The sequence below is a fragment of the Uloborus diversus genome, chromosome 8, assembly GCF_026930045.1.
Source record: "Uloborus diversus isolate 005 chromosome 8, Udiv.v.3.1, whole genome shotgun sequence".
Taxonomy (NCBI): Eukaryota; Metazoa; Arthropoda; class Arachnida; order Araneae; family Uloboridae; genus Uloborus; species Uloborus diversus.
This window is the reverse complement of record NC_072738.1, coordinates 85,913,368-85,933,494: the sequence shown is the minus strand read 5'-3', so window position 1 is coordinate 85,933,494 and position 20,127 is coordinate 85,913,368. Positions and strand designations below refer to the sequence as shown.

Here is a 20,127-nt window from a genome sequence, read left to right as displayed (position 1 = left end):
AAATTCTAAAATTTCGTTTTAACAATTTTTTTTTTTGCGAAATTTTTTGATTTTTTACAAAATTAATTCATTTTTCACAAAATTATTTGATTTTTCACAAAAAATGGACCCTGTGAAAAATCCTGGGCAGACCCCAGAGATTGAATTGATTTTGATCTATTATTTAAAAAAAAAGGATCGATCTGGAGTCTCTGACCCTAAAGTCAATAAATATGGCCATTAATTGCCTTTTTAACAGGGTTGGCAAGTTTCTGCCGGGGTGGTTAAAACCACTGGTAGAAACTGGTTAAAACCGGCATGGCAAAAACCACTTTCTGGCACATTTTCGGCAAAAACTCTCAAAATGTTAAAAAAAAAAAAAAAAAGAAACACCATTGACATACAGTAGAAAATGCATGGAAAAAAAAAAATTGCCAACAAAAGCAGTTTAATTTACAATATTAACCCAGTTCAAAATCAAAATTTTTTTTTTTTTTTTTCACCCTACAGTTGCTTTTGGAAAAGTTGGTTGCAGAAATCTAAATAGTTTCTCAATTTATTATGCACGAATGAGAAACTTTAGAATATTCTTTCAACAGAAGAGCTAGCAGGCAATGCATCAAGAAACAAGCAATATTCATGAAACTTTCAAATTGTATATTTTATTCAACTGGTCTATCATGTAGTAACTAGGGTAGTGGTAAAAATTCGATTGGAAAAATGAGTTTCAAGAAGTTGGGCCAGTTTGTTTTGCAAAGCTGTGATATTAGGTACAAAATCTAGATTAATATTGGCAACTAAAATTTGACACTTTCTTCTTGAAGCACGTGATAATTTCAAACACAAGCAATTTAGATGAAGCATATTTGCGAGCAAATTACGAACAGCCTGTTTAATTCTGTATGTCACTCTTCCATCCTAAGAACCCATATGATTTTCGTCCTTTGTTACATTAATCCAAATATTACGAGCATTAGCAATCGAAAAGTCCAATTTCTTAAATAAATCAAGGGCACTAGCATAACATTTTATTTTTTTACAATGATGAAATGAAGTTTCGTTTTTAGTTTACCTAAACAAATATCATTAGTAATTTCTTTAGTTTTTTAAGACAATTTTAAGTTTTTGCCAGTTTCTGCCGGTTTTAACCAGTTCTTCTGCCACTGGCACGGCAAAAACTAGTTTCTGCCGGCAGAAACTATTTTAAGGATTCAATTTCTAGAATTTTCCGCTGAGACCCCTGTACCTTTTTTCCCCTAACATCAGCAAAGAAAGCCTACAATGCATTTTTAAGTTACAAATTTCAAAAAATTTCCAGGGGAGAGCCCCAGGACCCCCCTTTCTATCAGGTCATTTTTCCCCTTCAATTTTTTTTTTAAATTTACGCCTACCAACGTCCTCTCGGACATAAGGCGCCTTGCAGGCCATTACAACAAAGATGCAGTAGCAGAGCGGGAAAGCTCCCTGAAGACGACATCCTTCAGAACGTCAAGATGAACGGGGCAATCAAAATGATGCTCCTCTGTCATTTGCTTAGTCCCTCCACATAGTGGGCACAGCGGGGAACTGGCGAGTCCGATTTAAAAAGATGGGCTTGTACGAAGTCGTGACCAGTAATGAGACAAAAAGATGTAACACCTTCAACTCTAGGGAGAAGGGAAAGTTGCAGTCTTGTTTGGTCTTCAATGTGCACCCTGCAAACACACACCAGCAAAAAAACTTCTTTTTGATTGCACTACTAGTCCCGAAATGCTTTTTTCATAGTAATTAAGAAGTGAACTGGTAATTCTAAGTGCCACAAGTTATACAAATATTCTATGAATTCAATTATTTGTCTGAGAATATTTTATGATTAAAAGGGCCTCGCAAAACTGCATCACAGACGTCTACTTTTGCTCTCGCGCCGCCAGTCTCCTATTTAATATATCAATGTGACTCTAATATTATTAATATATAAATTCATAAAAGCTGCCTCTTGATTTTAGTGGAAAATATCTTACCAATTACCAAAGGCATTTTGAACACTTTTAGGTCTTTAATTTATTTTCTTTTTTCAGGCGGCGATTAGCAGGCAATTATTTTTCCGTCACTTTTTTATTTAGGTGCCTTGTGGCCGGTGACGGCCACTACTGGCTTTTAATGAAATACTCCTCGTTACATGGGACCATATCATGTCAAAATTAAATATAGAACCACTTTAAGCAAACTCAGACACAAGTTGCTGTTAGTTCCATACTAATTTAATCAGTTTATATCCTATGAAAAAAATACTTATATTTTGGAGGATAGATAGGTATCCCAAGCAAAAAGTACAAACCATTATATGAACAAAACTTGCAACAGAGAATGAAAATTTGAGTGCCAGTTTTAAATAAAAAATAATAAAGATTCATGATCTTACGTTTATAGTGAACTTTTTTCAGTAAGAAATTGTAGATGAAACAAAATCCAAAAGTTTAATTACAGAGAACACGAACATCAACACACGTTGAACGTTGATGACAATCCAATACGCAGTTGCAGTTAGAATTTGTAAATGAAATGAAATTATTGAAAAATAATACACGAAGGTAATGAGGAAAAACTAGTCAGATTTTTATTTCAAACTGTTTTAAGAATTTAAAATCTTTGCAGCACACTTTTTTCTGGATTCTCCACTTTAAATATATTTTTTCAACTTTCACAGGTGATTTGATGTTGTGTTATCATCTCATTGAAAGAACCATTTCGGTTTTCAAATTTTCCTTCAAATAATATTTTCTGAACAAACTTTATACGAATTTCAAGCGTAAATCCTTATTTTTCATACCAGAAAATGCGACATTAGTGGCATAAATTTGAACTATGCCATCGATGCCAACACAACTAATTGTTCTTGTTCTATGGTTTTTTTTCTTATTAAGTGTATTTTTTGTTTGCGAAGTGATCATATCAGATTGGTGTTTTTACAATTCCATAAAATGATTTCCTGAACTGTAAAGTGTTGTTAAAGGCTTTTGTCTGATAATTATGTGCAATTTTATTTTGTTTATGAGGTTATATTTCACTTTTGTGAAATGAATGCTGGTGAATTTGAATTTAGACCTCCGCCTGAGGCCCCAGTCTACGAACCCACAGCCGAAGAGTTTAAAGATCCGCTAGCCTACATAGCTAAAATCAGACCTGAAGCTGAACAGAGAGGCATTTGTAAAATCAAACCTCCTCCAGTAAGTTATTTCAGATGTTCTTTTGCAAATTGCTGTGCTTGTTGGAATTTGACGTATTTCCATATTTATTTGTCAGTTCAATAATTGTCAAAAGGAAAAAAAAAAAAAAAACTGAGAAGATGAAGCAAAACCCAAGAAAAGGAAAATTGTATTTCACTGTTTTCAGCTTACAGCAGCTTTCTTAAATAGTGAAATTTCTTAATTTTAGTCTAATATGTGTGTTATTAAACCATTGTACTTAGGAATAAGTTTCAATGTTATATATTTTTAGCGTTATTGGCCGTAAATGTCAAAAAATAAATATCGCCAAGATTTTAATTTTTTCCCATTGAATGTTTTTTTTCTCTCTTTTTTTTTAAATGAAACTAAAGCTATTTCACCTGATTAAATTTAAAATTTTAATTAATTTCGCAGAAAAAAAATGGCGCTTATTTCGGTTTAAAATGAAGGACTTTTTTCATAGACCTTGAAGTAATTTTTTATTGAGGGGAAAGAGCAACAATTTTTTAATAATTTATACATTAATTTGTTTGTTGTAAATTTGGGCTTTTATAGGCTTTGATTTATGTAAAATTTGTGCATTCTACTTGGGTGGTTGGGGCTAGGGTTTCCTATTTGATCTTAGAAGAATTTAGAAACTATTATGAAGTGGACTTTCTTGCCCATAGGACCTTCAACGTATCCCACATTAATTGCAACTGCACTTTACATGCGGTGATCCACCTACTTACCAAATAGTATACTCTCAATTCAGCAAAATTTTGACCACCTATTCTAAATGAAATCCAAATATTTGTAGCAATTAAGAACAAAGACTGAATTTTTAATTAGTAAAATAAAAGGTATTCAAACATGCAGCAAACATTTTGCAGCATTTTGAACAATTATGTAAAGTCCATAACATGACATTTTTTTTGCCATAACAATTTTTTAAATTTCTGTTTATGTCATGAAGAAACAAACTCAAAATAAAAAATTGTGCTCATCGAATGGTAAATTAAATAGTTAGGGCCTAAAAAAGGCATGTTAACCCGTAACAGGGGAGGTGAAAAGGTAGGGCGTAACAGGGAACGTGAAGTCTCAGAGACCGCTCTGTTTAAAAGTTTCTTTAAAACCGTGTAATTGAGATAAATTCCTGTAATTTGCCTTAGATGTTCTTTGAACTTTTATGAGCCCGTGCAAAAAATATTTTTTAATATTAAATTGAAATATTCCTTTTCCGAGGACAGTCTTAAGTTTTTTCGAAAAAAAATCATATGCTGCAGTAAATAACGTACTACTAGAATAAAAATGATTCTGTTATTTATTAATGATTTCATTTTAGTTATTAAATACATAAAGAACATTTTAACACTTCATAAAAGTGATTAGGAACAGGTGGGGTGAAATGGGGCGGATTTTGTCTATTTTTTAAAATGATGCCATTTGCAAACCCATAAACTTTTTTATTGTACTTTTTTAAAAATTTCTTCTTTACATCTGATTCTTCCCCTTTAATTTAAGCTGCTTCTCATTGAAATTTGTTGTCATTGACAATCTGAAAATTGCAATTAAAGCATCTGACCCAATCAACCCCACGGTGGGGTGAAATGGGTCATTGCAATAGAAACATACAATAACTAAGAAATTATTACTAAAACACGTATGATAGCTGAGAGAAATTGTTTCCAAAGAACCATTTATTTATTTTAACATATTCAACAAAAAAAATTTTTGAAGTAAAACTCAAAAATATAATGTCCGCAACAATCGAATTCTGCTCATTCAATGTCTTCAGAATTTGACATCTAGAAACAATGTCTGTATCTTCCTACTCAGAAAAGATGTAGTATTTGCCTGAGTTGGCTTTTCGTAGAAAATTTATGCTGTTATAATCTTGGTCATTGACTTTAGTCAAGTAATCAACAAATTCTTTTGATGATTTCTTGCCCGTGTATTACACAAGAACCCACTTCCCAGGTGTTGGTTCTTGCATAAGTAACTCAGACATTTCTTCATCCAAGAGTTGGGTTTCATTCGGTTGCTGCTTTTTAGAAGATGTCCAGGCTCTTGCTTTCGTGAGCAATTCTTGCTTTCTCTTACATAAGTGGCATGCCTATCTTTTTTCAAAATTCCTGGCTCACTCTATGCCAAGAGTGCCACAATTGCATTTTTCAGAATTAGTCTTTATAAATACCTTAGCAACAATGATTGTATCTTTCTATCAAATGGGGAATCAAACTTTGTAGAGCTGAAGCAATACATTTTTCTTCTTCACTTAGCGTTGTACGTTTAACCAACCTTTTCGACTTTGTGCGCAGGAGATCCATCTCCTCGATGTTTCTCTTGGCATATTATGTTTCCTTGCAGCTGCAGGAATTGGTAAATCACCTTCAACTTAAATTTAGTGCAGCCTCTAAATCATAGTCTGAATTTTTCTTTTCCCTTTTTCTTACATACACCCCATGCATTTTCATTGAATAAATAAAACATTTGAATTAGGAAAGAGTAGGTAGGTAATAGGTTGTAAATATGGATGGCAGTTTAGCTTTTGAATTCTACACATTAATAATACATACTTAATTTTTGTTACATGTAAAAATCTTCTAAATTTCCGTTGAAGACCTATTTATGGATTTTGAAAGTCAATTTACTCTCATTATGAATTAAAATTCGCTAAGCCTAACTATGCCCCATTTCACCCAACCACATGAAAATAGCAACAAAAAAAGAAAGAATTGATACTTTTTTCTACCTGTTTTTTTTGCAAATTGTAGATGAAAGTCTGTTCTAACTGATAACACTTGAGAATTTCAATTGAAAAAAAATGGATAGCAAGATTTTAAGAAGTTTGTCAGGCTTCCTAAAAAATTCGCATGTGAGTTGAGAAACAAAATGTCAGTGTAGTGCTCCCAGCAATTTACACAGAAACTTTAAAAAAAATCAAAATTGTAGCCAAAAAGCCCCTCATAACTTGTGTAAAGTTTGAGAAAAATTCAGCCGAGACCAAAAATTTTTATTAATAAAGATACACAGCATGACCCATTTCACCCCATGACCCATTTCACCCCCACCTGACCCTATATCACCTTACTGTAAAATTTCGACAGCACCTAAACTATTAGTATAATCGCGCCGTATTTCCATAAATAATTACGCTCTTATTGTCCCTTTAACATTCATTTTGTACCTTTTAAGAACCTTTTAAACAAATAGCAACCTTGAAATACACCGCCTTGAAAATAGCAACCTTATTTCGAACAGTTTTGCATCTTTTCCTCATAACACGAACCAAATAAATAAATCCATATTCGCGGTACAAACGTTAAAAGCTGTGTCTACTACTACAGAAAAATGTACCACTGAAGAGGAGATGAGGTCTCACAGACCTCTACCAAAGAATGCAATGAAATTTAAACCAAATGCACGTGCCAACAGATACTGATGGGGGGGGGGGGGGGGTTCAAGGTCACAAAACAAGAAGCTATTTAGAAAAACCAATCAATCAGACTAAAAATGAAGTATGGTTAGATAAACTTTTGAGCGGTCCTGTGAGACCTCCCCTGTTACAGGATAATGACTCTATACGCATGTAACTAGAGGACCCTACAGACATTGTTCTGTTCAAACTTTGTAAAAAAAATTTCAATAAACTATCAAGTGTTTGGACCATTTGTTGAAAAAAGTAGGTAAAAAGAAAAATGCTTTTGAGATACTTGGTGCCACAGTGCGTACATTTATCACAGCTTGATTTATCTAATGCCCACTGAGCAGTTGTTTTAATAACTTTTTCCTTGTGAACTTGAAAGATCTTCATATATTGCATGGTTTGCTCCTTTAGCCCCACTCAAAGAATAGAAATCTTCCTCAAATATTAAGTGTAAAAAAAATAACCCAATACATCTAGAACAAACTGGAAATCCCGCTGTCCTATTCCGTACCCGGTCTGAAAAATAATTTAACTATTGAAATGCTATCGTTTGAAGAAATGATAAATGTGAAAAAAGTACCTGGAATAAAAGAAAATCACCCATCCCCTGCTCTTGATGTAGAATAAACATATTCTGCAACTAAAATTCTGAAACGCCCTTTAAAAACAAAAAACAAAACTTTGCATTACAGTAGCTTTAAAACGTAAAATAGTCCTGCAGTTCTATTTATCCCCAAATGATACTGTAATTCAACTGATTAGCCATCCAATCTTTTGAACAAAAGTAATTAAACGATCACTCTCTCGTTGAGCTTTGGTTTCACTAAAACGATCTTTCCTCAGGTGACACTTGAATGATTTTTCTATATTGCCTGATTTGTTCTTTTCACCAAATATATAAATCTTCTACTGCACTGATCTTTTGTGTATATAACTACCCTGTTGTTTTTTATCTGGACAGAAATCAAGTTTGTTTCTTCTTTAAACTCCACCATCTTTTCCTTTAAAAATGTACTGATTAGTTTGATAATCCTTCAAGTCTTTTTGCAGTTAGTGCCAAACCTCATACGGATATGAACTGAGAAACATGTTGCCATGTTCAGCCACCCAAAAAATAAAATAAAATCAACCATCTATTTAGCATTTTAATTTTTTTACTCATAACAGAAAATGGAATTTTGCTTTAAAAACTTGAAATGAGAGTTCTAACAGAAATAAAAAGACTTTTCATTTATTTGAATCCTAATAAAGCGAAGTTAGCTTGAAAAAAGAACAAAATATGATTCTCATATTGGATGTTAAAAGATTGCATTTTTCAAAATGTAGACATCTAAAGGAAAAAAAAAAAACTGTAATTAAAAGAGTTTATTTAAAGTTCATCATCCTTGTCAACATCGAGAAATCAAAACCCATATAATTTTCTCCCAAAATAACAATTTAACATTGTATGGCACTGCACCTTAAAAACGCAAATATTGCCAAGCTGGCAAAATGATGAGAATATTTTCTAATCAAGTCATTATTAAAGGTTCAACGCCAGACCGCTAAGTGGTGATAATTTTGAAGTTGGTAACACTATCGGAAGCGATCATATTTTTTCCTCACCCTTACTATCCCTTTGCAGTTCTAAGTTCATTTCGCAGATATATATTATTAATTGTTTATTAAATCATGAGCAGAGAAAAGTGCTTACCAATGCCTTTTCAGAAAAGTTTACAAAAACACTGCTGCTAATTAGCTGTGATAAAACAAACAACCATTATATTTATTTGGCAGTAGCAATTATTTATATTATTATTGTTTATTAAATCATGAGCAGAGAAAAAGTGCTTACCAATGCCTTTTCAGAAAAGTTTACAAAAACACCGCTGCTAATTAGCTGTGATAAAACAAACAACCATTATATTTATTTGGCAGTAGCAATTATTTATCGCTTGCAGGAGCACCCCAAGAGTGCCGATTTTTTTTTTTTTTTCCCAAAATTAGCCGATTTTGTATAAGCTGATCCCTCTAATTTGACTTAAAAAAAGGTTCCAAAAATTATCGGTTTATACACAGAAATATGCGTTATTTTGCTTTCAGATTTGCTCTTTCAATAAACAATTTGTCAGATCCGATCTTGTTTATCAGAATTTTGTGAAGGGTCCGTTTTGTTTGATCGGGATTTTGTGAAAGGTCCATTTTGTTTGATCGGGATTTTGTGAAAGGTCCGTTTTGGTTGATCGAATTTTTGTGAAGGGTCCTTTAACGGATCCAAATATCCTCTGGCCAGACCCCTGGTATAGAGGGAGTCGGGGCACATTGGTCTGACTCTCTACTTTTCTTTTTTTTTTTAATCTCAACATAAAATTCAATTAGTAGTTTTATTTTCTACCATGAGTTACATTAAATATTTCTCATCATCCCAGAAAATTTTCAATTCATTACCTTTTTTCACATTATTGTTTTAAGAGAACTTTGTGAAGTGAACTAACCCACATTACAAAAACAACTCCTATTACAATTTTAATGTTAAATAATATCCAACATTTGTACCAAACAAATGTTTTGTGATAAAAAACAAAAACCAAAGTTTAAAGATCAATATAATTAAAATTGACTAACATCTACTGTTACATTTTTTCAAGAATCAGCACAGTTTGTGTTTTTAGCAACTTCACTATTGCTAATAAAGGAGTATTGCTTGTTTAATTGTTCTAAAAATTGTTTGTCGGTTTTCTAAAAGTGAAGGGTTCTTGGTCTCCTGATTTTTTTTTTTTTTTTTTTACAGCAAAAAATAAACTGCTAATACTTAAGAACTAAAAGAACTTATTTTAAGAGAGGAATTCAACTTATTGCTTCATTCTTCATGAAAATCATTTAAAAAAATAAAGTTGCTTAGTTATGAAAGTTAATCAATCAAAAATAGCACTGCCAAAATATAAGTTTCTGAAAATTGTTCATAATAACTACCATATGTTTAGTAAGTTACCGCCCTATAGCCAGGGCTATGGCAGAAATACATCAAATACACCGCCAGCTCAGTCAATTCCAGCCAAGGACTGCAGTTTCATGCTTATTTCCACTCATCAGCCTGAGTGACTGAGCTGGAGGTGGAAAACCTCATAAGGAAGCCAAGAGTGCCAAACAAACTGGTTGCTAATACAGAATTAGCACTGACCAGACGCGTGATCGAAGCAATGGTTCGGTTCAACTCGATTATTGAAGGCAAGGCAGGTATATTTAGTAAGTTACTGCCCTATAGCCAGGGCTAAGGCAGAAATACATGAAATACACCGCCAGCTCAGTCAATTCCAACCGAGGACTGCAGTTTCGTGCTTATTAGCGCACTCATCAGCCCAGCATAGGAAAATGCAGTCCTCGGCTGGAATTGACTGAGCTGGCGGTGTATTTCATGAACTACTATATGATATCATTATAGGAATTGTAGAACTATAGACGCCACTTTTTGTTGGTTGTAAATAAAAAAAAGGGTATTAAAATTATCAAGGTCGGTCTAACGAGCCCCAATTTAATTTCCCCTATTATCTTATGGGATGTTGACTAATCTGGTGGTCCCGAATTTCAGCATATTTTCATTTGAAAAATTACAGTTTTAATATTGTACAAAAAAAAAAAAAAAAAAAAAAAAAATCACTTTCATGATAAAATAAAGGGACAAAGTAAGGCATGTCAGATGTCATTTAGTACATTAATATTAGGGCCATTAAACGTAACTGTAAGATCTTTTCTGCTATACATGACCGATCATACATTTAATTAATTAGATGCAATTATTTAAACCAGAAATGAACAAAATTTTGTTGCTTAAAAATTAAGAGACGTACCAAGTACTCGGTAACTACTCGGTACTCGGGCAAATTCTGATTCAGATACTCGGCCAATACCGAGTAGTTGCAAAAAATTTAATATTGTCCAAAGCAGTACTAAAATTTATTAAAAAAAAAGAGCAAGAATTATGTTCTGCAATCATTTACAATTAAAATTTATAAGTCAAATTTAAATTTTGAGACTAATGAAGTTTGTAATGCTTCAATGGAATAAATCTTTATTTTAATGTCCCCAAAGTTAATAAAACTTATTTATTAAAAATTATGCAAAAAAGGTAAATATAGAAAATATGGAATTTTTATATTAAAAATGGATTTTTGTTACAAACAAAAATTAGTTATAAAAAATATAAAAAATGCCTTTGCTTAAAAAATAAAAGGAAATAAAACAACATTAAAAGTACAGTGCAAGAACACTGCAGACACGTGTTTTGGCGTTACAAGGAATTCCTTTTTCAATGCATAAAATGGGAACTCCTGGATTTAAAGGGCATTCGACAAAAGTCGGATTTTTTTTGTGGAATGTCTTTACATTCTTTAGCTCACGTGTTTTGCACTGAAAAAGACGTTCCTTGTAACGGGGGGGGGGGGGGGGGGGGCAGAAACACATGGGTCTGCTATAACAATAATTGATTGGTATACAGTGAAACCCCTCCTAACGGACACCCCTCTTATGCGGACACATTTTTAATTTCCCAGTTCCAATGCAAATAACATTACTAAATCCCTATCCTGCGAACACCTCTCTATTGCGGACAAAAAAATTGTCCTGTTAGTGTCAGCATTAGAGGGATTTTACTGTAATTTGTTTTAATTCCTACTTGATTAATCATACCTTTTATTTATTTATTTTTTAATTTTAAAAATTTTTTTGTAAAATTTTTGACACAAACAAAATTGTTTATGTTATGCATAATTGAATTTCAGCAGGAATTTAGTTTTAAAAACTATTATATGGACAAGGAGGTCTATATTACTATTCCAATAAGTTCAAAATTCATCACATGTGTGTCGGTGGTTCTTCTTAAAACATAATTGGTACTTGGTAACTCGACAGAGTAGTGAAAGACTGAGTACTCAATAACTCGGTACTCGGCCGAGTAGTGAAAGGCCGAGTACTCTGTACTTGGCTACTCGGCCAAAGTGCTACTCGGTATGTCTCTATTAAAAATATATGTGAGTCCTGAAGCAGGGATCAAAATCATCCTATATTTCCTACATTTCCAAAGAAAATCCTATATTTTTTCTACCACAGATTTTTTTTTTTTTTTAATTTATTTCTCTGGTCCTTGGTTTGCCAAGCTTTATCAAGGAAAAAGGATACGCAAAAACAAATACATAGTGTGTTTTAAGTATTCCAAAGTGTTAATGGTTTGTGAGCAACCGGTGGCTCTTTGTGGTTCCAGTATGTTGACGAATGTTGCAATTGTTGCCAACTTTGAAGGAATACTTCCTAGAGGATCTTCCTGAGCAAAAATGGTACTCAAGCATTAGGAAAGTTTTAGCAAGCCCTTTATTGCAATCATACTTACATTTTCTGATTAGTATCTGGTCATTTTAAGATATACTAAAAAATTCTTCAACAAAAGAACACATTAATACTCCTTTTGCATAACAAGTTGTGTGACCTTTTATTGTAAGTTATGTAGCTCTTCCTCAAAAAAGAAGCTTTCAAAGGGAAAACTGGTGAAAAATTGCCTGAGGTTGATCCAATAAAAGATAATATACCCTTAAAAACCTTCGATGTGGGGAACAATGCTCGAAAAGCATGTCATGCAATTGAAAACTATACACAAGATTTTCAGTTTGAAATTGATTTTATTTTTCTACATAATATCCCTTGACTTTAACGTAGTTTAGTCCAGTGTTTCTCCAACATTAAGTTCCTTCCCGCTAGTATGAGTCTGGAAGGCAGTGAAAATATTCATTTTCCGCCCTTTCAATCCTTTTCCAGAAAGAAATTTCTTCAAGTTTGTTAGTAGATGGCACTCTGAGGGTGCAAGTGGAACAGGGGGAATGACTGAGCAAACCGTACCTCAAATTCCCCAATATACTTATTGCCAACGCATCCTTTTGAACTAGTGCATTATTCAAAGATGAATTTTTTTTTCTTCTTCAAGTCAAGCCCCTTCTCCAAAATTTTGTCATACAGCTGGTCAAGATGGTTTGAGTATTATTTGCCTGTAATTGCTTTGCCCATCTCAAGGCAATAAATTAACAGGATCCCTTTTGCACCCCAAAACATATTGTTCAAAACCTTTTCCACAGATGGATCAAGTTCTCTCTTTTGGGGACTTCCACCTACTGTTTTGATTGTTGTTTCGCTTCTGGCGTGTCAGTGGTGAACCCGTGTCTCATCCATGGTGACAAATTACTGTACGAAAAAACTCAGATCCCTATTAAAACAATCCAAACATGAATGCGAAAATCTGCTTTTAATCGGTATTCAGTAAATGCGGCACCCATCTTGCTCCGAGCTTTCACACCCCCAATTCTTAAAATCAGTGCAAGAGGTTTCACACCGTTTTCTGATATCCTCACAGCTAGCTGCTTAGATTAAAAGCTGCGCAGAAGGCGTCAAGCAGTTTTTTATGTAATATCTTTCTAAATTATTTTCAGTTTAAATTGAAATAAAGTGCTCTTTCTCATACTTATTAGTTTATTTATTTTATTTTTTTGTGTGAGAAATTTAAATTTTTATATAGTGGCAGTAAAGAATTAATAAGGTATAACAATTTATGTGTTAATATAATTTACGTCAGAAGCGCCAAAAGGTAACTTTTTTACGATGTGTATGTCAATTTAAACCTTATATATTTTTTTGTCCTATAAATCCTATATGTTTTCAAAATGTGTCCTACAATTTTTTGAAAAATGTCCTATATTTTGTCAGTTGGTCGCTTTGATCCCTGCTGAAGCAAAAAATGTTGCCTTTTTAAATTGAATTAACAGAAAATTTAACTTACCTTTAAAAATGCAATTTAAAATGTTATGGCTTATAAAAACATCTTCTCCCTAACATATCCCACCCCCCTTAAAATTTATCCAGAAATTTCGATTTAGCAAAGATGGTCCGGTATTGATCACTTTAGATAACCAAGTGATTTTACCAACCAAGTATACCAAGTGAGATAACCAAGTGATTATTTACTATAAAAGTTAAATTGTTAGTAAAATTTGCATTAAAATCTATCATTCCTAACAACAAATTCAAGACTGAAGAAATCAACGTATCGCTTGGTCTGTTCCAACGAGGCCACCTTCAATCTGGTACCCCCCCCCCCCCAGAGCTTAGTTGCACCTCCCCTAAATATCCCACAAACCCCCCTCGCCCATAATATCAAGAAGCTCCCCTAAAAATGAAAATACCTCTCAAAACACCCCCTAAAAAAACTTTTGGCACAGTCTGTGGCGGTCTGCCCCCCCCCCTCCAGGTGGGAACCTCTCACATATATGATGAAAAAATAGCCATAAGCAGGGAGGTAGTGAGAGGGGTGCGCGTGGGGTGTAACACTCCCCCCCCCCACCCCCACCCCCCAGGAATTTTTCGACAGTCGGCATTTTCAACAGATTTGTCGGCAAAAGTATATGAATGGTATGTTTTATTCTGTAATTGGACTACTGGAACAAAAAAAAAGAAAATTGCAGAGTCATAAAATGTACCAGGGCTGCGGAGTTGGAGGGAAGATGACTGACTCTGGGAGTTTTAGATCCTCCGACTCCTTTATGCCAAAATCAGTCCAACTTCGCCTTCGCAGGCACTGGCAAGTTGCTGATTTGGAGGGAAAATGACCGATTCTGATTCTTGAAAGTTTAAACCTTCAACTCCCAACTCCGACACCTTTACCCCAAAATCAGCCTGACTCCGTAGCCCTGAAATATATCACTCGGAATAAAGTCAGGGTTCCTACGGGTCATGGAAATCCTGGAAAGTCATGGAAAAAAGATTACCAAATTTCAGACCTGGAAAAGTCATGGAAAATTGATATTTTCATCAAAAGTCATGGAAATTAATTTAAAGTCATGGGAAAATGTCTTGGATAGTAATAAAGTAACAGTAGCTGAAAAAAAGGATTAGAAATCTTGAGGGATTTAATAATATTGCTAGTTTGTTATGTGTGCCACACTAGTAAAAGTTATTAATACTAGAAAATTTAACGATCCCAAAAACAAATCTTAGTTTAGAAATCCTATTGCATCCACTTCTGTTACAGGCGCCCGCCTTTTTTTTGTAATGAGGTTTCGCTGCTGGGACATCACTAATTTTGAATTTACCATTATTTTCAGCACTTCTTGTTTGTTATATTGCGTAGTAGTGGAGTTGTATGTTTTTGATTTTACCAGACCCACTCAAAAAGTATAATTCAGTTGCATCCGAGTTTATTTCAAACACTCGTAAAAAAAAAAGCATTAAATTTGTCAGAGTTTATCTTAATTTGTTGAAGGCTTTAGAAAATAAAGACTTCAGTCGGGCAATACATAGAAATAATTGGCAAGCTTGATATTAAATAGTACTATTCTCTTTGTGTAACAAGGTCATGAACATTTTTATGAAGTCATGAAAAAGTCTTGGAAAAGTCATGGAATTTTTTCATCCGAAGTGAGTATGAACCCTGTAAAATTTTGCCCAGGTGGACATTTGTGCAGTGTAGGCAGAGCAACAGAATTTAAAGAGACAGTAAAAATGTGGAAGCACTGGACCATTCTCTTATCTACTCTTACTGAGAAATGAAAAAGGGTGTTTGGGGGGGGGGGGTGTTCAATTATTGTTTAAAACGAAAGAGATCTCCAACCTACGGCTCACGGGACACATCCGGCGTAAGAACAAGTTTGGTGATTTGGCATCAGTGAGAGTGACTGAATGATAAACAGTAGATAAGACAGACATCACCAAAACAACGTAGCTGCCATAAAGGCAGCCAACATCTACCAGACCTAATTGAAAGACATTTTCCCCCATGTCAATACCCTACTTTCCAATTTTTAATTTTTCGTTATTTAGTTAATTTTATTTTTGACTTTTTTTTGTTTTTTGTAATATTTTCAAGATGCATTAAGCCTTCTTTCATGCTTTCTTCTTCTTTCTCTGACTTTTACTAGGTAGTAGGCTAAAAAAGGAAACAAGGTTTAAAACGAATCTGACTGGTGTAAGCTTTACGCAAGTAAAAATTGCACCAATCAGATTCCTTGCACTCTGAAAAATACTTGCTGACCTCAGACTTATTATTTTGATGCTATACAATCTATCTGTTTGATGCCATTAGTTTGTTTGCTGTTGAAATTTTCACATTTCCCCAATATTCACATTGAATAGAGCATGGCTTAGAAAGAAAAGAATAATGATAACTGGCGATGTAGTACCACATTTGTGTTTTGTTGCAGCCGAGAATGTCCCGTGGATGAACATCTTAGATGTCAATGAGATTATAGAGCCAATATCCACCTAATATGGGATTTTTTATCGTTTAAATCAATTTCATGCATATATATGTCTATATTAGATTTAGATCAAATTATGAATGCATCTATTTACATTTCAAGTAGCCGAGTTGAACTTCTTGAGTGAAACATTCCCTGTTTGGCTTGCAGCAAATATTTGTAAAAATCGTAAAAAAAAATGTTTGGAATGAGAAAATGGCTCCGTAAAGGAAAAAAAGAATAAATAATTCTTAGTAATATTCCATGTTTAAATGAGCCATTTTTTTTTTCTAAATCACTTTTTGAATTTTTTTGTTCAATCCTCAAACCGTGTATTTGTGTATGCCTTTTATTTATTTTTTTTTTTTTTAAAGTAGCGACTACTTTTCAAAAGTAGTTTGTAGTTGCTAAGTTTTGAAAAAAGTAGTTGTAGTTAACTACATTTGTAATAAATTAGTTGTAGTTGGCTACAAAAAAAAATGTCATTTTTCCGACCACTGGTTACAATATTGGATAGTATGTATCATTTAAATTGTAGCAGACATTGTTTATGTAATGCAGACCAACTTACCCCTGGCGTGGGGCGTAAGGTTTACTTCACTAAGTTCTGTTTAAATATTAATGTAACAAAGTTAATGAACTGAGCTTTTTTAAAAAAAATCGTGATGATTAAAAATATTAGGAAACTCATGGTAAAAATTCAAATTTTTAATGTGATAAAAATTAAAAGTAGAAAAGCGGAGCAACATGCCCCAATTCTTCCTATATTGTTTACATGGAAAATCTAACAACTCAAAATTTTTTTTCAGCTTTTTTTTATGATTTTGTGTTTTCATGGCTTTTATGTAACTTTCTTTTAGGAATGGCAACCACCATTTGCAGTAGATGTAGACAACTTCAGATTTACTCCTCGAATGCAGAGGCTAAATGAATTGGAAGTAAGTTAAAAGGTTTTCTTACTTCTTATCCCCAAAGCAGAATACTACTAAATTTGCGACGTACGTCGCAGAACAGACGCCTGAGCTGCAGAACAATTCTGTTCAAATGTGAGAGGAAAACTCAAACAAATTGTTTGCAGAAATTCTACAGATATCAGTGAAATTTCTGCACAAACCGCGGTGCAGAAAATCTGTATAAACCGCGGCGCAGAAAATCTGCATAATCCGTGGTGCAGAAAATCTGCAGAAACCGCTGTGCAGAAAATCTGCAGAAACCGCGGTGCAGAAAATCTGTAGAAACTGCAGATTTTCTACAAATATCTTCCAACTCAAGATAAAATTTTGCAGAAATTCTGCAGATTTCTTAAAATTAGAAGAAAATCTAAAATTCTTGCAAATTACGATAATTTGGCGGAAAGTTCGCGATGTTGAATTCACTAAGTCCTGTAGGACTTTCCCAATCGATCTTCATCCACTGCAATTTCCGCCACACACGTATGTTTTGGAAACATGCCAACATTGAAACACGTTCATCGCCGGAAATTGCGTATCTCGTTTGAGATTTCAATTCCTCTGCATCTAGAAAATATTTCAATTATTTATAAAGTTTTAAAGTGTTTGATTATATGCAACCCAAACTCGACTCATTTTATTTATTATTTCAGTAAATCAATTTCTTTATTTAGTAACATTATTTTAATTGCTCATAATTGCCACGTAAATTAACCAAAAAAATGTGGTTTGACACCTAGGTTCGGATTTTTATAAAATTTTGCTTCTTTGCTCTTTCTATACATTTTAGAAAGCATATAAACTATTTTTGGAGTATCTCAATCGGTTTAGGTTTGACACCCTGTTAAAGTTTTTTTTTTTTTTTGATTTTTTAGTTTTTATGATCAACTAATTTTCCAAATTCAGTGCTCTTTAATTAGTCATTTGGTTGAAAGCTGTAATGTTTCCGGAAATATCTTATTTCCAAAGAAATAAATAGCAACAGTCCAATTAAAAAAAAAGAAGAAGAAAACCTCCTATATGAAACAATTTTGATTTTTGGCACCCATTTGTGGAAAATGTCACGTTTTCTCGCGTACAATGCTTGAAGTACTTGCAGAACAATTTTGGTCAAATGGTTTTACGTTGCAGAACATCGTAAAATATTCTGCTTTGGGGCTTCTTATAATTTAGGTTTAAGATAAGTTTTTGTTACCTTGTGAGAGATAGTGTAGTTTCAGTACCCGCGCGCGCGGAAGTAAAAAAGATAAAAATGATAACATTCACTATAAGATTGTTTTAGCTGGCCGAACCAGGGTAGGCAAATTTTGGCCTGGGTGGTTAAAACTGCACCTGCAAATAGTTTTTACTACAATGTATATGCCACTGAAAAAAAAATTAATTTAGAAATTGGTAAAGAAAGTACTAGTGAATTTAAGAAATTGGTAATCTAATAAATAAAATACTTCTCCAAACATTCATTTGTTATTTTGTTTGTTATGCATTTACAACAAACAAACTGCAAGAGGAGAGATTCTTTTAATTGATTAAGAGCATAAATTTGAGAAACTGTCATGCCTAGCATTATTATGAGATGATTCATACCATCTCAGATTGTTACTTATCTTACTAAGAGATTAAATCCAGAATTTGTCGTGCTTAAGTTGAGTTGTTTTAATTTTCCCCCTAAGGTAAGAATTGGATGCAAATCAAATCATGGCTCCATTCAATTCTTATAGGCCATGACAATCGCTGAAACTCATGGCAACAAAGAGGGTACTGCATGGCACCCCTGTTTCCATTACATTGCAATTGATTGGTAGATACAGTGGTTTTGTTCAGCGCCTCTTGCGGTCAAAATAGGCGCCGACTAATCAAAAATAAACAAACTTTGAAACATTGACATTGATTGGTGGATGAATGAGCTGCATCGGTTTAACACAGAAAAGTCATAAATCGTCATGGCCCGTTAAGTATCAGCGCCATCTAGTGAGATCAAATTAATGCAAATCAGTTAAGAGAAATTTTTTATTCAAAGTTGATAACAAGCACACCCATAAAAGAAAAAATCTGACAAGAAAAGGAAATATTATATATGATGCTCACCAACGCCCCAAAGATTGCTTTTCAAAGTCTTTATGTTGTCTATTAGAAAGAATCAAATTAAAATACATGTTATGATTAAAATAAAATAAAAATCCACCTCCCATGAAAAATGGAATTTAAGTAAAGAGCTCATTAGAATAAGAGCAATAATAAAATTCTGCTCCCACCCAAAGCAAAACACCTTTGATGGAAACATGCATAGGTTAATCAAGTTATTCAAAAAAAAAAAAAAAAAAAAACTTTGAAAATTGCCCTATCCTGATTTTCAAACTAACTTGCTCTAACTTACTTAGCTATTGATGCCAACCCAAATGCTGAGCATTGCAAAACTGCAGTTTTGAAAAGTATTTTTCAAATTTATGGTCTGTTGTAACATTTTGAGCTTTAGTTCCGTGTTTGAATTGAGTTTTACCTAGGACTTTTGCTAAAGTTGAAACCTTTATATCAGCTGTTCTAATTAATTGAGAAAAGCAGCACAAGTTTATTCTGATTTTTCGAGGGACACAGAATGTATCTATTTTGTAGAATCAATGTAAAAATTCATATATATCCTAGATAAACTAATTTCGCTGCACCCCTTGCCTCTTCCTGGGGCATGGGTGCCGAATCTCCCAGTATATTAATCCCTGGTTTAAATGAAAGGCAATGATTTTTTTTTATAATTATTTACTCTCCATTTTTTTTTTTGTTCCACATTCTTAGTATTAATTTAAAAGGATTTTACTTAAAGAGTAATGAAGCATTTAGATCAGTTTCAGTGATGCATTGAATATTTTAAGTTTAAAACCTAAAAGTGTTTAGATTATAGTTAAAGTTGTTAAAACTTAAACTTGCTACATCTGATCCCCATAAATAAAGCGCATCATATTTTGCTTCTTTGACAAATGTTTGCAAAAATATATTTTTGCCAGGTTGGTTTTTACCTGTTTTTTTCCCCCACCGTTGGCTAAAACGTGTCATTAGGGGGGGGGGGGGCAGGAGAGGAGCTCTACTAAAAAATTGTAATATTCTTTAAACAGGAATGAAAATCTTCCGCAGATCCACGATTTTCCGCTTTTTGTATTTTTTCTTTTATTTCCGCGGTTTTTAGATTGTGAAAGCGATTTAAAAACCAAATTTCAAAGACGGCATACATCGGTCACGTCATCGGCGAGACAACGTGAAGCGATGTTGGAATATCAGAACTGTAGGCCACGATATCCTCACAATGCCGAATTAACGATATAGGAAGATATCGGCAAATCAATAAC

At 33.5% G+C, this 20,127-nt stretch overlaps 1 protein-coding gene across 1 annotated transcript in view; it reads left to right on the top strand.

Annotated features, from left to right (window-relative positions):
* Positions 1–2,852: 2,852 nt before the first annotated feature.
* Positions 2,853–20,127, top strand: part of LOC129227818 (lysine-specific demethylase 5A-like) — a 163,755-nt gene continuing 146,480 nt past the window's right edge. Inside the window, exons 1-2 of the mRNA XM_054862431.1 lie at positions 2,853–3,185; positions 16,703–16,780. Of these exons, the coding sequence (XP_054718406.1) occupies positions 3,036–3,185; positions 16,703–16,780 (228 nt within the window). The 5' untranslated portion in view covers positions 2,853–3,035. The remainder of the gene's footprint in view (positions 3,186–16,702; positions 16,781–20,127) is intronic.